The sequence below is a fragment of the Anomalospiza imberbis genome, chromosome 9 (assembly GCF_031753505.1).
Source record: "Anomalospiza imberbis isolate Cuckoo-Finch-1a 21T00152 chromosome 9, ASM3175350v1, whole genome shotgun sequence".
NCBI lineage: Eukaryota > Metazoa > Chordata > Aves > Passeriformes > Viduidae > Anomalospiza > Anomalospiza imberbis.
Genome location: NC_089689.1, coordinates 12,448,703 through 12,469,882, shown reverse-complemented (window position 1 = coordinate 12,469,882; position 21,180 = coordinate 12,448,703). Strand labels below are relative to the sequence as shown.

At 39.2% G+C, this 21,180-nt stretch overlaps 2 protein-coding genes and 1 long non-coding RNA gene across 4 annotated transcripts in view; all 3 read right to left on the bottom strand.

Annotated features, from left to right (window-relative positions):
* Window positions 1-1,440: 1,440 nt before the first annotated feature.
* Window positions 1,441-14,940, bottom strand: LOC137479321 (uncharacterized). The gene is made up of 3 exons (XR_011002159.1): window positions 8,892-14,940; window positions 7,541-7,764; window positions 1,441-3,943 (listed from the first exon to the last, which is right to left on the bottom strand). It is a non-coding gene; the product is annotated as an uncharacterized lncRNA (long non-coding RNA).
* Window positions 14,941-14,972: 32 nt separating this feature from the next.
* On the bottom strand, window positions 14,973-17,075 carry GPR88 (G protein-coupled receptor 88). The gene has a single exon (XM_068199707.1). The coding sequence runs from the start codon at window positions 16,068-16,070 to the stop codon at window positions 15,000-15,002; it is 1,071 nt and encodes a 356-aa protein (XP_068055808.1). The 5' UTR covers window positions 16,071-17,075; the 3' UTR covers window positions 14,973-14,999.
* Window positions 17,076-20,237: 3,162 nt separating this feature from the next.
* Window positions 20,238-21,180, bottom strand: part of CDC14A (cell division cycle 14A) — a 47,906-nt gene continuing 46,963 nt past the window's right edge. For both annotated transcript variants that reach the window (XM_068199695.1, XM_068199694.1), the window contains one exon: window positions 20,238-20,951. In XM_068199695.1, coding sequence (XP_068055796.1) covers window positions 20,903-20,951 — 49 coding nt within the window. In that variant the 3' untranslated portion in view covers window positions 20,238-20,902. The remainder of the gene's footprint in view (window positions 20,952-21,180) is intronic.

The following is a 21,180-nucleotide window of genomic DNA, read 5'->3' as shown; positions in this document are numbered from 1 at the left end:
AAAAATTGGATAAAACATAGTATTTGTGAAATGAAACAAAACAAGACAGGATTAAAAAATACTCTTGATACGAAGTTCAGTGCAGGCTCTCAGAACACCACACAATCTCAAAACTGGAAAAAAAATTAGATGTTACTTCACAGGTATGTATTTCTGATTATTAGTTGTGCAAAATACTGAAATATATAGATAAAATCAGTAGAAGGTATTAGTTCCAGTTAACTATGTAATAGAAGCCTCATACATGTTTAAATGTTGTGCTAAAAGAATCCTTACTGTCATTAAATAAGAATTGTAAACGAAGGTATAAAAATGCAAGAAACCATCCCTGTAGTTGGCAGATCATTCAGCAATGAACCCAGAGGCTCGCAGGTTTTGTGTAAAAAATCTCTAGCAAACTTCAACTACAGCAATCCCATCTTAATAGTTCTGAACATGTTTTGTATGTATGTACTAAAGCAGACACTGTTTAATGAGGGTTTGAAATCTGTGGAAATACCCTTGTAAAAGAGGAAATGGAAATCCCCTTCACATCCATTATTACTTAAAAATATTTTATATAAAATTAATATCACAGTCATAGATGGAGTTCAATGTTTATGAATATGGAAAAAATCTTCTTGCATTCTGGATATTTTGTGAGGATCTGTAGGGGACTTTATGGTTCCAGAATTTCCTGCTTATAACTATTCTTTCTCAGCAAAAACTTAATCTCTGTTAGATATTAGTCCCTTGTTTAACTTATGTTGGAATAACTCTTGTATTTCACAAGACTTGACTAGAACTGAAGGAAAAAGAAAAGGAATGTACATGGTCAAATTAACTCCTGCTTCAAGCAAATGCTGCAGCCAGACCTGGCACAGGGAGGCAAGGCTCTTTCCTCTGGCTTGTTACACCAGTTATGAACATTCTCATCCTTTTCTTTAGTCCTCACCTGTGCTGGAGCAAGTTGCTTTTAGACATTCCTGCTGATAATAAAAATACTGCAGATTAGAACTTCGGCACCCGTCAAACCTTACACTCAGAGAGAAAACAGAGAGAAGAAAAGCAAAAAAAAAGAGTGAGGGGCAAGCTGGAATCTCTGTCCTTCCCCCACACCGTGGGTCCCAGAAGGAAGGCTGCTGCTCGTGGGTGAGGAACTTTGGGAAAGCTGCATTCAGTGCTTGGGCAGGCAGACGGGGGTCACTCCACATAAACTATTACAGCAATATTAACAGTTGCAACAGGAGATGAAAAGGAGGATGTGTGTCTTTCCACAATCTGTCCCTTAACTGCAAATGCAGTCGTAGGTTTGGGTTTGAATCCTGAACAGAGGCAAGCAGAGAAACGGTCTTTCAGCCTCAGCTCTTACTGTGTGCTCCACCTGCCTTCCTCAGCAGGCAGCCGGGGAGACACCCTGTACCTGAATTAGGGCAACCAGCTTCGGGTGTCTCTGGAAACGATGAGCCAGCACTGGGAATTTGTCATGTACTTTGCAAGGCAAATACAGCAGCATATACTTACAGATGATTGAAATAAACATAACTGATTTGGCACCTTCCAAGGATGTTAAGCAAATTAATTTACCCGAAACTAATTTTTATGGCAGAAGAGTGATTTTCAAGTGACTACTGCAGTATAAATGTATTCATAATAATCATCTGAAATTCTGATCTGTTCTTCAAATCAGTACACTGTAAAATGCCATGTCAATGAAGAGCCTATTCAACATCCCATTAAAATGCTGTATGTTTCTAATGAACTCCTGGTATTTACAAGAAATTATCTTAATTGTAACAAATAATTGTTGATTTATTCAGAGCAATTAACAATTTCAAGAAATGTTAATGCTTTCATGTACTGTCTTCTGCTAGAAGACCCACAAGGCTTTAGGCCCATTTCATAGACCCTGCTTGGACTTCCTGTGAACAGTCACCAGCCAAAATTTAACTATCCTGGTACTTTTAGTATTTTATAAACATATGGCCCTTAAAATACACTGCTTTGATGAACCATCTTGTGAATAAATTAATACAAGGATAGTGACGTAAAATAAGCAGTTTCAATGAGTGCTAAGCAGCTTAAAAATATTAATGTTTAGAACATCTTTTTTAAACACATTCACAGATTCAAAGTACATTAAATTTATCAACTCATGCTATCTTCAGTTAACCTATGACACTAAATCCAAACACAGTCATGCTGGATTTCTTGCTGACTGTGCCTATTTAATGGCTGTTGCTGCAATCCAAAATTAGTACTTTATTTAGTATCAGCACTTTCTTGAAAACAAATACAAAGTTGACAGTTATTTTTAAGAATGTGCTGTATCACACATTTAGAAAACACAAATAATGCCAGCAAACATGAAGGAGATGTACCTTATAGAGTGTCACAGGAAACAGAAATCTCACAGAACAAAAAGATCTTCCTATCACCAATAACTAGAATTTGGACTTGCTATTGTTTATTTAAAACATAGGGAAAACTCTGCTTCCTGTCACTATAGATGTATTTTGCTCCATATACAACATGACCCTTGACTTATAATAGACATTAGAGAACTCCTTGGCTTCCATTCAGTTTAGCCACTATAGACTGAACCTGCAGAAGGTTCAGCCAACAGCCACACTACTTTAAAAGGATTTGACACATCATCAGAAAAAACAAAATATGAGTTTCCTTGAATTCTAGGGGGAAAGCATTGAATGACAAAAAGAAAAAAAGAAAAGCACAGAAACATTGCCAGGTCAGACAGTCCTGCTCCTTGTTGCTGAAGCAGCACAAAGCAAAACTCCCAGCTCTACAAGTACTGTATCAGCCCGCCTGTATTTCTTAGGTTTTTGAATGCCAAAACCTGCAGTCAGTTCTCCAGAGCCAAGTGGTAAACTGGATGGTACAGTCCCCACTAAGGAAAAAATGTGTAATTCCTAAAGACATTACAAATTAAGGCATTTTTTAATGAAGCAGCAGAAATCTGTGGTTAACTAAGGACAAGGCTCATGATCTGCCATGTCTGAATATAAGTTGGAGGAATGGTAGCACTCACTGCATGGTGCTCCCCTTCCTGGGTAATCTACAGAATCTCTGTATTCAATGCAAATGGGCAGAGCAGCAAGCAGGTGTTGTCTCTGAAAGGTGTTAACAGAAATGAGAAATTTTCACATGCTGGTGATAGAAGGGAAAGACTTGGTTATAATTTCCTCTGAATTTTATTCTTAAATCCCACCTCTTCACCATTTTGTTGATGGAGGCCTTTTATGTTTTCCATCTCTTGGGAAGCATCATTTTTCCCATTTAAACTTCAAGTACATCCTTCTAGTATACTGCTACTAAGTACAGGAGTTAAAAAGGACTTTGGAGTTACCGAATACACAATAAAGCAGGAGCTGGCAAATTCAGTATTTCTTGAAATGGGAGGAAGATGTAAAAAAAACTGCTGTGAAATTAATTTCTTTTTTTTTTCTTATTTTTAAACAGATTGCCATGTTAAAAGTAACTGATTTTTTTGCTATTTGCTAACCTAAAGGATATTTGTTTTGCTACTACTGGTTGTTCTAATAGCCTTCTACTAGGTTCTTCAAATTTGCAATCCCTCTTCCCAAATTAATACACACCTACCTCTCTGCACACTTTCTACAAACTTTTGAACTTCCTCCACTGTGTCCTCTGTGCCCATCTGCCCACAGATGATTCCTTCTCTTCTAGCCTCTCCTGAAACTTCTTCAATAAACTTCCTGTTTTCTTGACAGTGTTGACTAAGTCCATTATCTCATTTTCACTTCCAAGGAGGTGTCTCGCTCTCCCATTCCTTCTGATCCCATTTTCTCCTCTTTGTTCCAACTTCTTTGCCCTATTTGTTTACCTGTTTGTTCCTTAGCACCGTCCTTGTAGGCTTACAGTTCTATGAATTTGCTTTGCTGACGTTCATATGCTGTCTTGCAAATTTGTAAGCATTAAAATTCTGTAATTATATGAAGCTTTTAAAGTCATCCTGCTCATCCTTTCTTTGCTGGATTTTGCTTGCAGAAGTTCTGCAAGTGTTTTCCTAGCAACTACTAACCTTGAAGCTTTCCTAGCATTTCCAAATTATTTTCATGCACATCCATAACTCTTCCTGTCACATTAATGATATACTGAACTCTGAAGGAACAATATGGTATTTTTGCTACCTTCTGCCATGATAAAATCCTACTAAATCAGTTATTTTTTGCATCTCTTTCGTGACAGATGCACATTTGTGTAATTTGTACAGCAGTACCTCACCTCGACTATTGAACTCCTCTCAAAAAAAAGGACTATTTCTTCAGTAAAAGACCTTGGTTCAAACATGGCATGCTGCAGTGCAGACCCCTTCACTGCATAAGCAAAAGATATAAATGAAAAAACCTAGAGGCTGGCTTTACTACAGATGCAAAATTGTTTCCCTGACATAGTTCTATTTACTTTCAAATGTTGAAACCTTAAAGTAATTATAAACTAAGACCTCCCCAGACTTCCAAAGCTCACAGATGTTTTGTTTGTTTGTTTTGTGTTTTAACAACTTTGACATTCTCCTAAGCAATTCTTAAGCTTAAACTGTATACTTGAGCAGACTTCCAGAGCCTCCAGATGTTTCTGTTTATTTGTTTTGTGTTTTAATAACGTTGATGTTTTTCTAAGGAGTTCTTAAGCTTAAACTGCCTACTTGTGCTCTTAAATAGTAATTACTGGTTAGGTAAAGGCTTTAGTTTGCCTTGCAATTTTAATAAAAATTATATTAATATATTCTTATCTGATTTTCATTTCAAATGGATGAATTACATATATTTGTTAACTAAAAGATAGTAAAAAGTAGAGATTATAGAAACTGACATATCATAGTGAAAATATATGTATAAAAAGACAAGAAGTGTCTTACAATAACTAGCCCAGATATTTGCTTGATATTTTGGTAGTGTAGGCCTCTTTACCTCTGCCCTTAAAGTCATTAAAGGAAGGTTTAATGAGTGCTTCAGGGTGGATTATTTTTCCCCGCTAGGTTGCTGGACCAAATCAGATGAGTGTGTTGATTTTCTGTAATTGCACACGTGTGGTACATAGCTTATCTACTTCCATAAATAATAATGTATATAAACAGAAATATCTGAGCATATGTTTAAAAATCACAAATATGTTTAAGTTATGTTAAGGCAATGATGCATAAACTACTTCTCACAGCTTTATCTGTGTAGGCAATCTTAAAGCCATTTTACATCTGCTTCTTTTTCATGTTTATTTGCTTAGGTCTGTTTGTGCTATAAAACACAAAAGGTTAAGTAATTGTTCTCTCCCTAATTCCACTCCAAAAATTCTGACCCTGTTTTTGCTGATACTTATTGAATTCTAGAGGCTTTTTAGACCAGATAACTCGCACAGCTTCACCCTGCTCACCAGCAGCACATGATCCCTTTGGACCATAGTGCCATCTAGCTTCTCTTTTCCTGACCTCAGTAATTCCATGTGTGGAACACAGTTGAGTAATGAAGCAAAAGAAGGGCCAGGGAGCAATCTTAATACAATTGTCAAGTTAGTCGGCTATTTATCTAGAAATATAGCTGAATTATGGGAGCCTGACAATAAACCCCTCTTTGATAATCCAAAAGTAAGACAAAAGCATATATTTTCCTTTGGCAAAAGTCTTATTGCTTCCCTTCAAAATGGGAAAATCAAGATCCTTACTGATGCTCTAGGCAAGCTACCAATGCCTTTGGAAAAGCTCTGGCACCATACCAATACTAATACACACTTCACAGGACAGCAAAGACAACGTGGCTAAATCCTTGCACATTGCTGAAGGCATTTGTTTCTTATAGAAAAATCTCTGCTTTCAAAGGAGCAAAATTTGAAGAGACTTGGAACATTCCTTGAGATGCCTAGAAAGGAAAAAGGCTAGAAAAAGTAACTTTCCCTTCACATGATGTGGTGGGAGGGTAACGGACTTCCTTGCACACACATGGAATCTGAGATCCACTCAGAGATGCCTGGGTTTCTTTTGCCTTTGCAATATATGCAGGACCTAACTCTATGCAAGCATAAAACAAATCCAGTCCCTTTAATAGGGTATAACTTCAGAACAAGGGCTGCAGTGGTAGAACAGAAAAAGTCTTTTCCAGGTCTGGGTCTGACTCCTATCTATCCTTGGCGGTTTCTGCTGGACTACACAAGATCCAGTCTAGTTTGCCTAATCTTTCTTTCTAATTCACTGCTGGGCTCGTTACTACCAGGAGGGATGGATAGACATTTCCTGCTGTGTCCCATGAGCATGGTTTGTTTCTCCAGTGGCACCATTACATGAACTTCTTACTACTGGAATGCCAAGTGTTTCATGCTATTAATACCTAATAGGAAAACAGCTGAATCTTCAAACATTAATTTCAGAATGAACGTCAAGATAAAGATTTTCCATGAAATCCTACTAATCAACCAAACTTCTTAAATGATCAGGGTACCTTAATCCCTAAATAATTAACAAATTAATTGAGATTCCATTGGTCTTATTCCTCTCCACATAAACCACCCTATGGCTGCAAAGAGATGAGGATAATTGGGCTACTGAATGTAAAGATGGTATAAATGTGCAGCTCTTAGAGAGATGCAGGAGCTGGGGCCTTTTGCGATGGCCTTGTATGAGGGAGAACAACTCAGATCATTGGCTGGCCCCTGTAAAAAGCAGCTGCAGCTCAGCTCCCTTCTTGTTCCCAAAGAGCCGACAGACACAGCTGTCTGCACTGTGACAGCTTCCACCAGCATCAGACACCCTTGGTTAACAGCTACAGACAGCCTCGGCATCACTGAATGTTTTTATGGACATTCTTGCCAAAAGCTTGTACATAGACTATCTGAATAAAATTATTTATACAATAGGTACCTATGCCAGCCCAAGAATGGCTGGCACATAAACAGCTTTGTACACTTCTGTTTGAAACCAAATATTGATGTAAAAATATTACCAAATATTTATATGACAACTGTTCACCAACTTTGTTCCCAAAATCAATTAACAGCAAACAGTATTTCAATATAGTACTGTGTAAGTGATAAGAATAAGAAACAAAAGAACACTTCAGTATTTCTATAGATATCTCATTTACAGATATAAACTTATATGGGCCATTCAACCCTGATTAAGTTGATCACAATTGCTTTCAGATTACAGATAAGAATAACATATAATTGCCTATTTTATTCATTAGGTTAACATAATATTTATAGTGTTAGATGGTACTAAATGAGATAATGGCTACAATATTCTTAGTTTTACATGTAGTGGGTTTTTATTCTGAATTATTTGCCCTACAATTTGCTTTCACACAGATTCCTCAATATGCTTTTCCGAGAACCTTTTTTACATTTGGGAATAGATTGTTTATACATTTGTATACTTATGAGTCAATACTTTTTCTTTATAATTAAATTAAAATTGTCTCTGAAATCGAAAATAAATTAGGCCAACTGAATTAATAAAATTTGCATAAGCTATCAAATAATGACATAATTTTTTTTTCTCAGAGTTGTGCCATACATTCTACAGAAATCAGACGTATTTTATCCTCTGGGAAGCCACATTCTCTCTGCTACCCACAACCTTGTGGAGTCTTGTAAACATATGTCTCACAGGAGACCTGATCTCCAGATCAGCTTTTGTGCATTAGGGCTCACCAGCTCCTGGCACGACAGAGACTTTGGGAGGAGCAGCCAGAACACCTGGGGCACCACGTGCTCTACTACAAAAGAGTATGGGCTCATCTACCACTCTGACACATGCTGCCAAACAAAGAAGATTTCTCTGAGCAATAAATCCATTTTTAAAACATTCCTAAATTCCCAAACTCAGCCAAAGGGATGCTCATGAAGTTCTGATAAGTTTTGTCTATCTCAAATGAAATAAAGCTATAGTTCAAAAGGCTACATATTTTGTAATTAAATACACATGTATGTACATGTAAGTACATAATTCTTGAATGTTAATAACTTAGTAACAAAATATCTTCCCCTCAACAGTCTCAAAATGTATTTGTGTTTGGGCTGATACCAAGCATGGGACACTATCATCTCAAGATTTTTTTAGCATAGTATGACTACATTGCAGAAGGGACTATAATTATAATCTTGACATTACCATAACGACCGTGGTTGCTATCAGGTGACAGGTATTATATAGATAATCAGTAGACAGCAATATTTAATGATGCATGAGATAAAAGAAAATTAATTCATGCCTTTAATTCAGCTCAGAGCCATAATTTGTTAAATCTGCATGTGACTGTCCTAATCCTATTCATATGTACATAACAGTTACATTAAATAACAAAGAGCCAAGCAAGATATCTGCTGTGAAATTCAGAGAGCTTATATTTACTCTTTAAATATAATGAATAGTTTTTTATGTTTCTATTTACCTCTATTTTTAACACAATATTTCTGCTGCCTTGATTTAATTAGCATACAAACAAACAAACAAAACAAACAAAAAAACCCCTAGGAGCCACTGTGAAAGGTATAAAAAATGTCTTTGTTGAAATCAAATAGAAGCAGTAGTGAGGCTGGCTATTTTTTTTCCCGTGTTGCAACCTACCAACTCTTTAATTTAATCTGTCCTACAGAAATAATGCCACAAACTGAGAAGAAGTAACCTAGAGTAAGGGGAGATGCTCTGTTGAATGAAAGAGGGCAATTATGCTCACTGGAGGAGCTAATACAGCTGAACATTTCAAATCCTGCAAGATTTTATCACTACCTTTATAAAACAGGATTCATTGAAAGATATACTTTTGTGGAAAAGGACACTCCTGAAATGAAGCTATTCCAGTATGTGTAGATGGCCATGGGTGAAATGCAACAGAAGACAAAGGAATAATACTCAAACGTAGATATGAAGCAGCACTACTCACATATCTTCACAATATTTCTGGTTACTAATTCTGTTCAAACCTTGGTGCTCCTGTCTCCACAGCGACAACACTGCTACAGCCATCTCACTGAACCTTAGAATGGAAGATGCAAAGTTTATAGAGAATCACAGGAACAGTGTTTAATGAAATTACATCAAACTCAGTGTCAGAGGTTCTAGGCTGAGAAGAAACTGGCTATCTCAGCACTGTGGTACACAGAGGCAAGGCAAACAAAGGGGTCAGAAGAAAACACAGAGGATATGGAACATACATGAAGCAAAGTTTGCACAATGTTTTATAAAACTGACTATTTTTCAATTCATCATCTTTGTCTTTCAAGCCCTCCCTTTCAGTTTTCCTGTTGCTAATGCTCACTTTGCTGCTTTGCAACTAACATTACACCTCCATCACATCATCAGCTTCAGAACAGATCAGGAGGGATGCAGCTCTTGCCTGAAGCATAGCTGTGCTTTTAATTCTGCCCTCAGACTGCCACACAGCAGGTGAAGACAGCCTGAACACAAGGCATCTTTGGTCTTAAGTGAAGCTTTTCAATAACAGCAGCTCTGTTCTTGTTCTGTGTGCCTTGGCTCTTGAACCACCAGAGCTGATTCTGTCCTGTAAGGATGAGATGCATTCTTCCTTCCTTTGTGTTTCTTTAGTAATTAATACTAATTATGCTTTTCATCAGCTGTCAATTCTAGAGCAGCAGGAAAACTTTGGAAGCAGGAGTGAATCTCACAGAAGTACAGAAAAAAGAGACATTTAAAGGATGCTGAAAAATTTTGGCAGAGGCACATTTTTATTATTCATTATTTCAACCCATTGTCTTACAAGAGGATAAGTTCAGCATGGTGAAGTCTAAGGTGCTACACAGCTCCCTTGATTGGCTTGAGCTCCCCTTCCAACTGGCAGTTTGCTTTCCTTCTGAACAACTCCCAGAAGCTTGGCTCTAAACTGATGACAAGCCTGATGTCTGGGGTTGCAGGTTAGACATCCTACAGTTTTCCCTGAACTCCAAACAGTTAACCTTCCTGGAGTGGTTATTATGCCTCTTCAGAAACCCAAAGCTTCAGGCAAGAAAGCAGCCACAAATGGTTTTTTCTTGGGATTGTTTCCAGTTCTTTATTTTTATGAACGTCCATCCAGACTCGGTGTAGGGCAGACTGCACAGGGATCCTGACAATACTGAACTCTTTGACAATAAACAGGCAAGGTGGCTCACGCTCTTCAAGCAGAGCTCTTTTCCTGTAAGGTCGTGTTTTCCACACCAGAAGAGATCATTAGATCACCATGTATGGTAACAGATTGGTTTGAATACCTGCATAAATGTGCTTATTCTGTAATGATGTCACCTTTAAGTTACAATGATTGAACTTTTAAGCCAAAAAGGTTTTTTCTCCAGCCTTCAAACTATTTTTGAATTTTTTTAATATTACGCTTTTTTTACAGAACCTTACTCAAATGCAAGTATCTGTAAATACAAAGAATTTGTCCACTGCTCTGCAGAGTAAAAGCCCAACTTCAATACCTACTCACTCTAAATAAAAATTTAAGTATGTGGGATTTGTCCATCACTTCTTTAGCCTTAGTTTGCAACTGTCTCCCAAAACTTACCCTGCTCAAGCAGTAGTGCCCTGATCAGCAGAATCAAGAACTTTTCCCTTAGTGAAGAAAATTACAGAAGATACTGAAGAAAGGGAAAGAGAAGGAAAGAAAATAGACTATTACCCTGGTAAAATGATGACAGTGCATGGGAAGGATTGACATAAAAGAGCAAAAAAAAGTAGCTTTCTTAGAAGTTAAACAGTCACGAGAAAAGCTATTTTCGCTGCCATTTGAGAAAGGGACTTCTGAATTTAAAGAATATTGCAATAATCTAGTTATGTGATTTAAGATTAAATAGAAAGCTAAAGTATATGTTGTCACTTTTTTCTTTAATGAAATGCTACACTTAAATGTCTTCATTTGAAAATAATCTGTATGTGGGTTTTTTTAAAAATAGCATCAACTTGGTAGTTAGAAAAAAAAAAGGTTCACAATGTGCTTATGGCTGACTGAATCTGGAGGTTAGCTAAGATGTTATCCCTGCTTGTCAGTCCAGCACTGCTGTTGAATGCAGTCTCCACAAGACTGCTTCTGCAACTCATACCTTTTTTGATTTCAGAGTTTAAAGAAAATTTGCTAATGTATGGAATGCTTTGTTAAAGGAAGAAATTGAGAATACAAGTGCATGCTTTTATTTATTAAGAAAAGCATAGAATTGTATTTCCTCACATACAAAGAATCAAAGAATTTGAGATGGTTAATTTTATCATAATCCCAGGCCTCTGCTGGCTTTCAGATTTTTCTCTGTGCTGTTTCTCAGGATCAAACTGTTAGTGCCGCTGTCCTGCCTTCTTCATCTCCCCTTGTCATAATTCCCCAGCTTCACCTTGCTGCCTGTACTTTTTTTACACACCTATTTTGAGGACAATGATTGCCCAGTTCTGGTGGAGACTCATATTGCTCTGGCTACCTAATTCCACAAAGCAGCTCTACAGCTTTTTAGAACTATTTTGAATTAAGGGTGACTTCAAAAGATTGAATCCAAACTCTAAGTTCAGGAACACCCTCTACAAGCAATTTTCACAAATAACCCATGCCTCAGGGCATTATTTTGAGGCATCACAATTTTACTTTCAAAAAGCAGGTCCCACATGTATTTCTGCATGGGCAATTCACAAACTGAGCGGCAGATTTATTTGGGCCATAATATACCAAATGGCACTTTTCAAGCACATCAGTGCAACTGACTACAATTCATCCAGGCTGTTACTAACTCCTACCTGCTCTTGCTTCCAGAAGCCCTGAGAAAATAGCAAAGGAATAGGCAACTTTTGCATGTGAACATCATGGCTGATCTGCACTACTGTATCACTACTGCATCATAAATTCAATGCTTTAATGAGCTCTCACCTCCCATCGAAAGCACATGAAGCCAGCTAACACGTGTCAGTGCCAGCCAATCTAGGGCAGCTTCAGGCCATGCTCAGACAACTTGCTTGGCACAACACCAGTGGAAAGGAGCAACTCAGTTCAAGCAAACCTCATTTGAATTGCTGACAGGACTTTCCACCATCTTCATTTACACCTCTTGAAAGAGTGTTTGGTTGAGACATTTTAAAGGACAATTGGCAACATGTCTCTTGTGTCTGTAAATTACTTGTTTGAGCATGACAGAAATTCACATTGAAGAAAAGTCACCATTAAACTAGCAGAGGACACATATAAATCATCTGTAAATTGAAGCATAGAATGACAAAAACTGAGAATGAAATCCATTTCCTTAACCAAGAAGCAGTACACAGAGCCAGGAGAACTTGAGCCAAGCCGAGCTTCCACTGCAATTTACCATGGAGTATTTACAATGTGGAAATACAAAGATTATGGCTGTAGAACAAGGCATACAGGACTTTTCAGAGCAGTAATTTCTCAGAGAAACTGATCTTGAGACAAATACTGTTTCTTAATTACTTTAAATTCATTCTTTTTTCTGCGTAATGTTATTTAGGTCACCTGAGTATATTAAAACAGTCAAAGATTTACAGTCAGATGTAATTACATCAAACTTTCCAAGGGATTTCCAGTTGTTTTCTGGAATTGATGCATAGCATAAGGATAGCTGTCTAGAGTTTTGTACATCATACCATTTTTATACATGTTTGCATTTTAAACGTGGTCTATATAAAATACAGGCATTTCAAATTTAACTTGCATGCTATTTTACAAGGGAAGAAGCCCAGAAGTTCCAGTTTTCTGATGGTTTGGACATTGAATTTGGAAACGTGTTATTGCTTTAATTTCAGACTAACGTGTTCCATAGCCAAAAACAGGGGAGAGGCATTGTCTAATTTTTCATTTTAGAGTTTGATTTTTTTTTTTTTTGCTTATGGGCCCAGTAATGACCTTTACCAAGTGTCTTGAGTTCCTTTAGCCATGGTGGGAGACGCAATATGCATTCTTCTGTGGGTTCCAGCTTAAGGATTACTTTGTAGTTGAACAGGGTCTTACCCTCGGGTGGCCCTTGGTTGAACTTTATTTTGGAAGTGAACCAGCATATTTTCCAGTATTGGGATAGATGAGGTTGAAGCAGTTTTCCTTCTCCATTTGCTACACAAAGACAGCTAAAGCACAGCCACTGTGATTAGGATGAGATATTACAACAAGGATATAGTGGCTCCTTCACTCTCCAAGATATGTGCACAGTGTTAATAAAATAAATCTTGCATATCTTATATGTTCAATATCTCCTTGCCGGTCCTCCACATCTTTCTGATGCCATCATTCAGAGGAACACTGTCTCCAGTATGAAGGAAGAAGCTTTCTGTAAAATTCAGACTCAAGGAAACTTGTTTTACTTTATCACAGGTGCTTCCAAGTGGCTAAAGCTGTTTTCAAGATGTTCATACATTTTATGGATGTCAATTAAAAAAAAAAAAAGAATCCTTTTGAGGCCTTAATTATTTGTGTTTTTCAAATCCCGACCTTAACAAGTATCTCTTCTGTGATAATGGAGATTTTTTTATGCCGGGAAACAAAATACTGGTATGGGACTTTTAGATACATCATTGTATCACAGATACCTAACAGGTCTTAGTCTTGGGAAAAAAATTAAATTATTCCTTTTCTCTTAAAGCATTGTCTGTGGAAACTCAAACTCCAGTAGGTAAAGCAAGCAAAGTGTGTGGGGCATTATAAAATATGGCCAAAGGGCCTTTAATATTATTACCTATCATGTGTGTCTTTTCCTTGTTATTATCTCATCATTAAACTATCCTCATGAGAGCTCCAAGTTTGTGTCACCCAATGCAACACACTCTTGTTGTGACAAAGTTTCCTACGTTCCCATGGGTCCATTCTTCTTGAGACAGCACAACTTAGGTGATACTGCTTGTGGATGCCCACGGATTCAGAAAAGAGCTGGATTCAGAAAACAGCTACCTTCTTGCAGACGTTTGTGTCAGAAGGCAAACACAGCACTAAGTATCATCACCATGAGAACAACAGCAACTGCGTTGGAAAAGAGGAAGGAGGAAGTCAAGCAACAGAGAAGGAAATACAAGGATTTTAAGACCATTCCTGGGAGGAACGGGCTTGCAGCACTCACCACCACAGTTTCAGTGTGAGGAGCTGTCTCCTTTCCAAATGCCACACAGAATCTGTTATTTTGTATCTGGCAGAGGCTGTGAAATCATACTTCTGCAAAAATATATTTAAGAGAAATACAACAAACTGGTAACTGAACAGCTGACCAGGTTAGATGGACAACACCAGCCTTCATATTGCATTGTATTTTATCGAGTGGCCATGGGCAGAGACCTTGGTCTTTAAGACAGGCCTTAAAGAGCTTTCAAACCAGATCACCACAGAGGTGCATATGTTTTTGTTTTCAACAGTTTCCACAGACAGCATCATCCTGAAGTTTGCCAGAGAAAGCTGAAGGAAGGTCTTGCATGGAGCACAGAGATCAGGTATGCTGGGGGAAAGGAAGCAGCTCCCAGTGTCTGTGTGCATAATGTGCATAATGAGACACCTGCCAGTCCTTCACAAACAAACCTTGTGTTCAGGGAGCTCGCTTCAAAGAACTACTTTAAATGCTGAAAGAATTACATCGATTTTATAAAAACAAACTTGCATATGTCTCAGAAAGAGCTGTCTAGGTTCCTGTCTCATACTGAAATCTTTAGAGCATAACAAGTTACGTGCGTTGCCATATTTACCGGTTATCCCAGATTCCTAGATCCCCTGCTTTGGCTGGAGTCCTGGCCGGCTCCTGGGGGCGGACAGCAGCCATGCCGGGAGCGGGGCTGAGGGGGCGGGCGGGAGATCCCGCCCCAGTGTCCGTCCCGGTGCCCCGGGAAAGCACCCGGCGCTGCCGGGCCGTATGGTGGAACAGGGAGCGGGCAAGAAGTGCGTGGGGTCAGAAAGGAGCAACAGGAGAGGACGAAGGGCTACCGGGGCGGGGGCCAGGACGGCTCGGCCGCCCGACGGGCGGTGGCCGCCGGCCTGAGGGGCCATGCCCGTTCCCGCGCGCGGCCGCCGGGGTCCCGGCGCCGCCCCGGGCCCTCAGCGCGGCGCAGCCGCGGCGCTGGCGCCGCTCCCCGTGCCCCGGCGCCGCGGCAGCTGCGGGCAGGGCGGGGCGCCGGCGGGGCCCGCGGCGGCGGCCGCGGGACGTGGGGCGGCGGCCGGGCCCTCGCCGCGGGGCAGGACAGAGCGGGCCGCCCGGCGGAACTCCTCGCTGCGCCACGTGTAGAGCAGCGGGTTGAGGGCCGAGAGCGAGCAGAGCAGCAGCCAGCTGGCGGCCTGCAGCGCCGGCGGCGCCGGGCGCAGGAAGAAGCCCAGGAGGCTCACCCAGACCAGGGGCTGGGTGCCCAGCAGGAACACGCAGCAGAGCAGCAGGACGGAGACACTGCTGAGGCGGCGCTGGGCGCGGCGAGGCGGCGGCGGCGCGGCGGGGAAGGGCAGCTGGTGCAGCAGGTGGAAGTTGAGGACGCTGACCCGCTTGGCGCTGCCCCGCACCCGCCGCACGATGCCGAGGTAGCAGTGGAGCAGCAGCGCGGTCTGGCCCAGCACGGCCAGGGCGAGGAGCAGGGCGGTGTAGCGAGAGCTGCCGTCCGACTGGGCTGAGCCCAGGGTCCAGAGCCCGGGCAGCAGCGGGACCGGGAGCAGGGCGAGGGCCCAGGAGAGCCCGATCATGCAGCCCGTGTGTCTCCGCTGGTAGAGGGCCTGGTACACGCTGGGCAGCTTGGTGATGAGCACGTACCTGTTGAAAGCCACCAGCAGGTGCGACGCCAGGGAGACGGTGAGGCCGAGGCCCAGGAGCCCCCCTCGGAGCAGCCGGTACTCTGCCGAGCGAAGGGAGGAGGAATTGGGGGGCAGCAGCCCCAGCACAGCCTCCTGGGGCATCCACAGGGCGCACACGCTCAGGTCTGCCGCACAGCCGTTCACGATGAAGGCATTGCTGGTTGTCTGCAGCTTCTTGAAGGAGAAGACTAAATAGATGACCATCACATTGGATAAAGTCCCTGAGATAGCTAAGACTGCGTAGAGCAGCGACAGAAAGATGCGGGTCCCGGAGGAGTCCTCCCAGAGCAGCAGCAGAGGCGAGCTAGCACTCCAGGAAGAGGCGTTGGGCATCTCGCTGAATGCAGCTCAGTTTTGACTTTGCCCTGTAAATCCCATCCTTGTCTGGGTCAGAAGTTCTGCTACAGGAGTCCTCACCAAGCACACGGGAGGCTGTGCAGCTGAAGGACTCTAAGGCAGGTTTCAGTCATACAAGCTGTAAGGTCCAGAAAATGCTGTTTGCAGTAAGGATCCAAAAACCAGCAGTGTCCAAGGCAGGTAGGCAGCAAGAGTCCACAGACTGTAGCTGGTGAAGGTGGGTCCATAGGGAGGCAAATGGCTGTTGGCAGACCAGAGCACGACTGAGGTTTCTGTAGCTTTGAAAACAGCAAAAGCAGCAGCACCTTGCAATCGGCAGCAGAAACGGCAGCAACTGATACAAAGCTTTGCAGTTTCTCCTGTGCCACAGTACGTACACTGTATATCATTCCAGGAAGATTCAGCCCTTCCACTTCTCATGAATTATTCAGCAGATTTTCAACTTGTTAAATCAAGAAGAAAAAAAAAAAAAAAAGCCAAACCCTATCATGCTCCAGAAATACTCCAACTACACAGTCTGACTCTTTTCTCCCTGCCTTACCAGTCTTCTGGGTCTAACCCATTTACACAACTTTCATTTGAAGCAAGGTTTTAAACCAGTATCAGTCACTTCTGTCTGAAATACGGTCCATAAACTGTAGAAATTCTTCTGCTCGATACCCACTTTTTAACAGATTTTTTTCTGATCTTATTTTTGTTAAGAGTAAGCTCAGTATGCTTCTGCAATTTTAGTTAATTTTAGAACTGGTCTGTAATAACAATATACTTTCCAAATGAAATCTTTCAAACACAATAAATAGACCAGTCCTGGTAAGACAGTACTTATTTGAGAAAGCTGGTTCTCAATCTGAACATTTTACATCTCTTCATAAACCTCAGCCTGTCTCAACCCGCAGGAAATCCTGCATTGCCACCTTGCCAGAGGTGAACACTGGTGTTGGTGAGCACACAGATAACACAGCATCTGTGTAGTATTTGAAATGATTCCTGGAGAGGTGAAAAATAGCTCCTGAGGTGGACTGAAATCTGACTGAAGAGTAGGCATTAACAGTCCAATCCCAGATGGAGAATAATTAGTCATGGGATTCTCCCAGGAATTCTATCCTGCTTTACTCAAACAGGGACAAAATAGTAACTGTCCTTAACCTGGACAAGACTTAATAAGAAACTCAGTAAGAGAACTTACATTTACTTTGAAAAGCTTTTCAGATACAGAATGCTGGTTAATTTTGTGATGAGCTTAAGAAAAAAGCTGCTTTTGCAGGTAAGTTAGGTATAGGCTACTGAAGCAAGCAATCACAGCTCGTAAGGTACTATCTGTACCAGAGACCTTCACAAGGCATTTTCAGATATTGTTAAACTCCTGATGCTAACAAATAGCAATACCAAAGTAATGTATTAAGAGGTAGTTATAGTTGCAATATAGATTTTTTCAAGTTAAAAAAGTTAAATTGTGTGGGTTAATGGATGTTGCAATACAGCATATCTTTTGATAAAAAAGCCTCATCTTAACAACTGACAGAAGTATCGATCCAAAGGTGGATTTGTTACAAACATGAATATCTATGTTCTCTTTTAATTAATTTGATGGCTCATGTGCTTAAGGGTAAAGACATACCTCAGTGATTTACTTGATCAGGCCCTTAATTACCATACTTTTTACCTGCTGCACTTTACAGTGTAGATCTAATCAAGTGTCAAACCTTTTGAGGCCTTTCATTGTTTAGTTGTCAGTAAAGAACAGTTATTATAGAAACTAAAATCCTCCCCTTTCTGCAGTACTGCAATTGAAAAATAGTCTCTGAATTTGTAACAAGAAATACCTCCCTAACTGAAAAGCTTCATAAAGCATACTTTAAAAAGAGATTATGATGATTAACTATTTCATAAGATGTTAGCCACAGAATACTAAGCCCAGTAGAGACCTTTAGATTTATTTAATCCATCCATTCATGTTTAGAGATGTTGTGCGCTACAACTTGTTCTCTCAGAACCAGATATATTCATATTTGAAGGAACAGAAATGGTAAAAGTTCAAGGACAAGTGCGCACAGGATATAAAATAAATTTCAGGCTATTTCTTACAAGCTACAAGGTTCTAAAAGATCTTCCTGACCTTTCACTGTTCCAAATTTTTTTATTGTTGTTAAGAAGTTGATTGTTGCAGAATACTGACTTATTTATGAATAAAAAAAGGTTGTACGTAAGCTGGTATTTGTGTATTTAATCTAATAAACCAATAAAAGTCTAGAAAAAGGCCAAGGGAGAGGTTGATTCCTGTGCACTAGAAACCTTTTAATTAGCTGTTCATCCTGTACAGTATTTACTCTGCACATCCAAATCACCATCCATTCTTCATACAAATGCAGGGGCAGAAGCCTTTTGTTGTTTTTTAGATCAGACTGTCACCAGAATTCGGGCAACTTGGAAAGCATCCACTCTTCCCAGCTTTTCCATTCCTTCAGAGTGGCTGTGTAACAGTTACACACTGTACACATCTATTGCAAGAGAGGCTAACAGGCTAAGAGAGAAGTAATCATGTAATGCAAGAAATTTGCTGAAAATCAGCAACAGGTTTAAACAAATGTTAGAACCACTTGTGATTAGTTTTAAATTGAAGGAAGGATAAAAAGCTAAAGCAAGCTAAATTGCTTAGATTCTTATGCACAAAGAACATGCTGTTGGTGGGACTAAGAGACCTGTTGCACATGCAAAAAAGTCAAGGTATATTACACCTGTAACAAGGGGCCTCACCCAGGAAGGATTCCTCAGTTCAGACACAGCTTTGAAATCACTGTATTTTGAAATATAATGCCATCATCATAATATCAACATGTTGATTAAATTCCTGGCATTATACATAGCAAATACAAGAAGGTTCAGAGAGATTGTTAAAAAAGGTATCTATCTTGCTAATGGCCTTTTGCAATGTTATCCTACTTTTAAGTACGTTAAAGTACATTACATGGTTTACAGGAAAGAAGGTGATTTTGGAAAGTTATCTTCAATTAGAGATGGAATCATCAAAATATCTACAAAAAAAAAAAAAAACAAGATACAAGGAAGCTTGCTTATACAGGCATTTTATTATCAATTAGCTGTATATATATATATATATATCTACATTTCAAAATTAATCAGTATTTTATTAAGGAAAACTATTTATAACAAAGTAAATGAGAAAATTCTTCATGAGAGGTAGAATTACCTTACTAATCTATAGTTCATATACAGTATATTGTATATATATATACACACATATGTTACTTTGTGTGTATATGTTACATATACACAGTTGCAAAAATGTACAGTATTGCATGAAATTGTATTCAGTGATTTTGATTTTTATAGCTGCTCTCAGTATTGCTTTTGAACACTTTCAGTTCAACTTTCCATAGCAATTTGTGATCTCATCTTTTAAAAAACAATGTAGCACTTAACTTCAGTTGTAAAGCAAATGCAGGGAATTCACAGGTCTTCAGGAGCAAAGACTGACAATTCAACTAAGTTTTATTTTCAAGTTTCTGCAGATATTTCGAAGAACAAACAGGTAACAAATATAAGTTTTGTTTTTGTCTTGTACATGAGAGGCAAATAAAATCCTCACAGTTGCTTATATTCTTTTCCTTACCATGCACCTGTGAGTTCTGAAAATTTAACACATGATCCTGTACCTCCCTGTAACACCATTTCATCCTAAGCATTGTTCCTAATCACATCTGACTGACCTGTACATTCCACAGAGTAAAGAGCATCTTTTCTATGACAAAAGCCTTCCATGATACAGGAGGCTACCTCAGCCATATGCTTAACAACAAATGTGAAGTTTTATGAAGCATCCAATTGCTAAAAATTTAATATATGTCTAACATATACTGTGTGTTGCTAAGGAAATTGTACACATACTGCCAAATGCAGGTTAAAAGCATGCAAGTATGCTACCTAATTCATTGTACATTTCTACCAACTTCAGTTTGGTCTGCCTTCATTTTTGCAGCATATATTGCATAGCAAAAGTTAACACTCTACATTGAAAACAAAACATAAATCCTTTAAGAAATTGAAAGAGTGTTAATTGTATAGCTGAGTCATCACACAAATTACTTGCTTGTTGCAGTAAAAGATGTAATTACATCAAATCTTAACAAATATTTTCCCTTTATTTTTCTTTCATTGTGTTTCCTTAAGAAACGTTAGCAGCGAGAAGTGGAAAGCAGACTATGTATCAAGAGTTGATTTTGTAGTAACAAATCTCTCACTAGTTAGACTTCCGTCAAATTACCAGAAGACCAATTAGTAAAAAAGTAAATTACATTAGGCTCTAAGCAATAATGATGGACCCATAAAATAAGAAAAATCTCTTGTTCATAAAAAAATTATAACTTTGATAAACATGTACAAATTCTTTAAAATACACATTTCTGTAGTAAAGTAGACCCTAAATTAAAATATATTCTAGTTTTAACATAATTTTTATATATAGTTTACCAAAATATTCTCTTAATACATATTTTAACACTGTACACAAGTTAATAAATGTCTTAATGAAACTCATTAGAAATATATTCAACTGTCTCAACATAAAAAATTTAAATTTGTATATAACATGGGGTAGTAATTTCCATAAATTCAACTTCAGTGCATCTGCAGTAGTCATTAACAATAATTTTCTGCCTGTTAAGAAGTCTCCTCTTGGTGTTAAGGAATTGAAACATCTTGTAATGAAGGTTCCTCCTTTTAATGAGCAGCTTCTTTTCTTCAGTTCTTCTCCATCATGAAGAACATGGATTTGAAGAGCTCAGCAGGTTTCACCAAAGCAGCAAGGCTTTAGTACTGAACATACTCAGACTGAAGGGACTGTGCAGAGAAGAAAAACTGATTAAAACTCACTGGAGAGGTTTTATTTATATACAACATATAAATTTCACTTAAAGAGTAGAGGAAGGACAGAAAGGAGAAAAATAAACAAATAGAGTTGGGGGGACCTGAATCTCTACATAGGTAAAGATGAATAAAATAGAAGAAATGAAAATCTGAGTAAAGTCCATCAACTTTGCTGTATCTGCACTTACTTTTCCAAACCAGT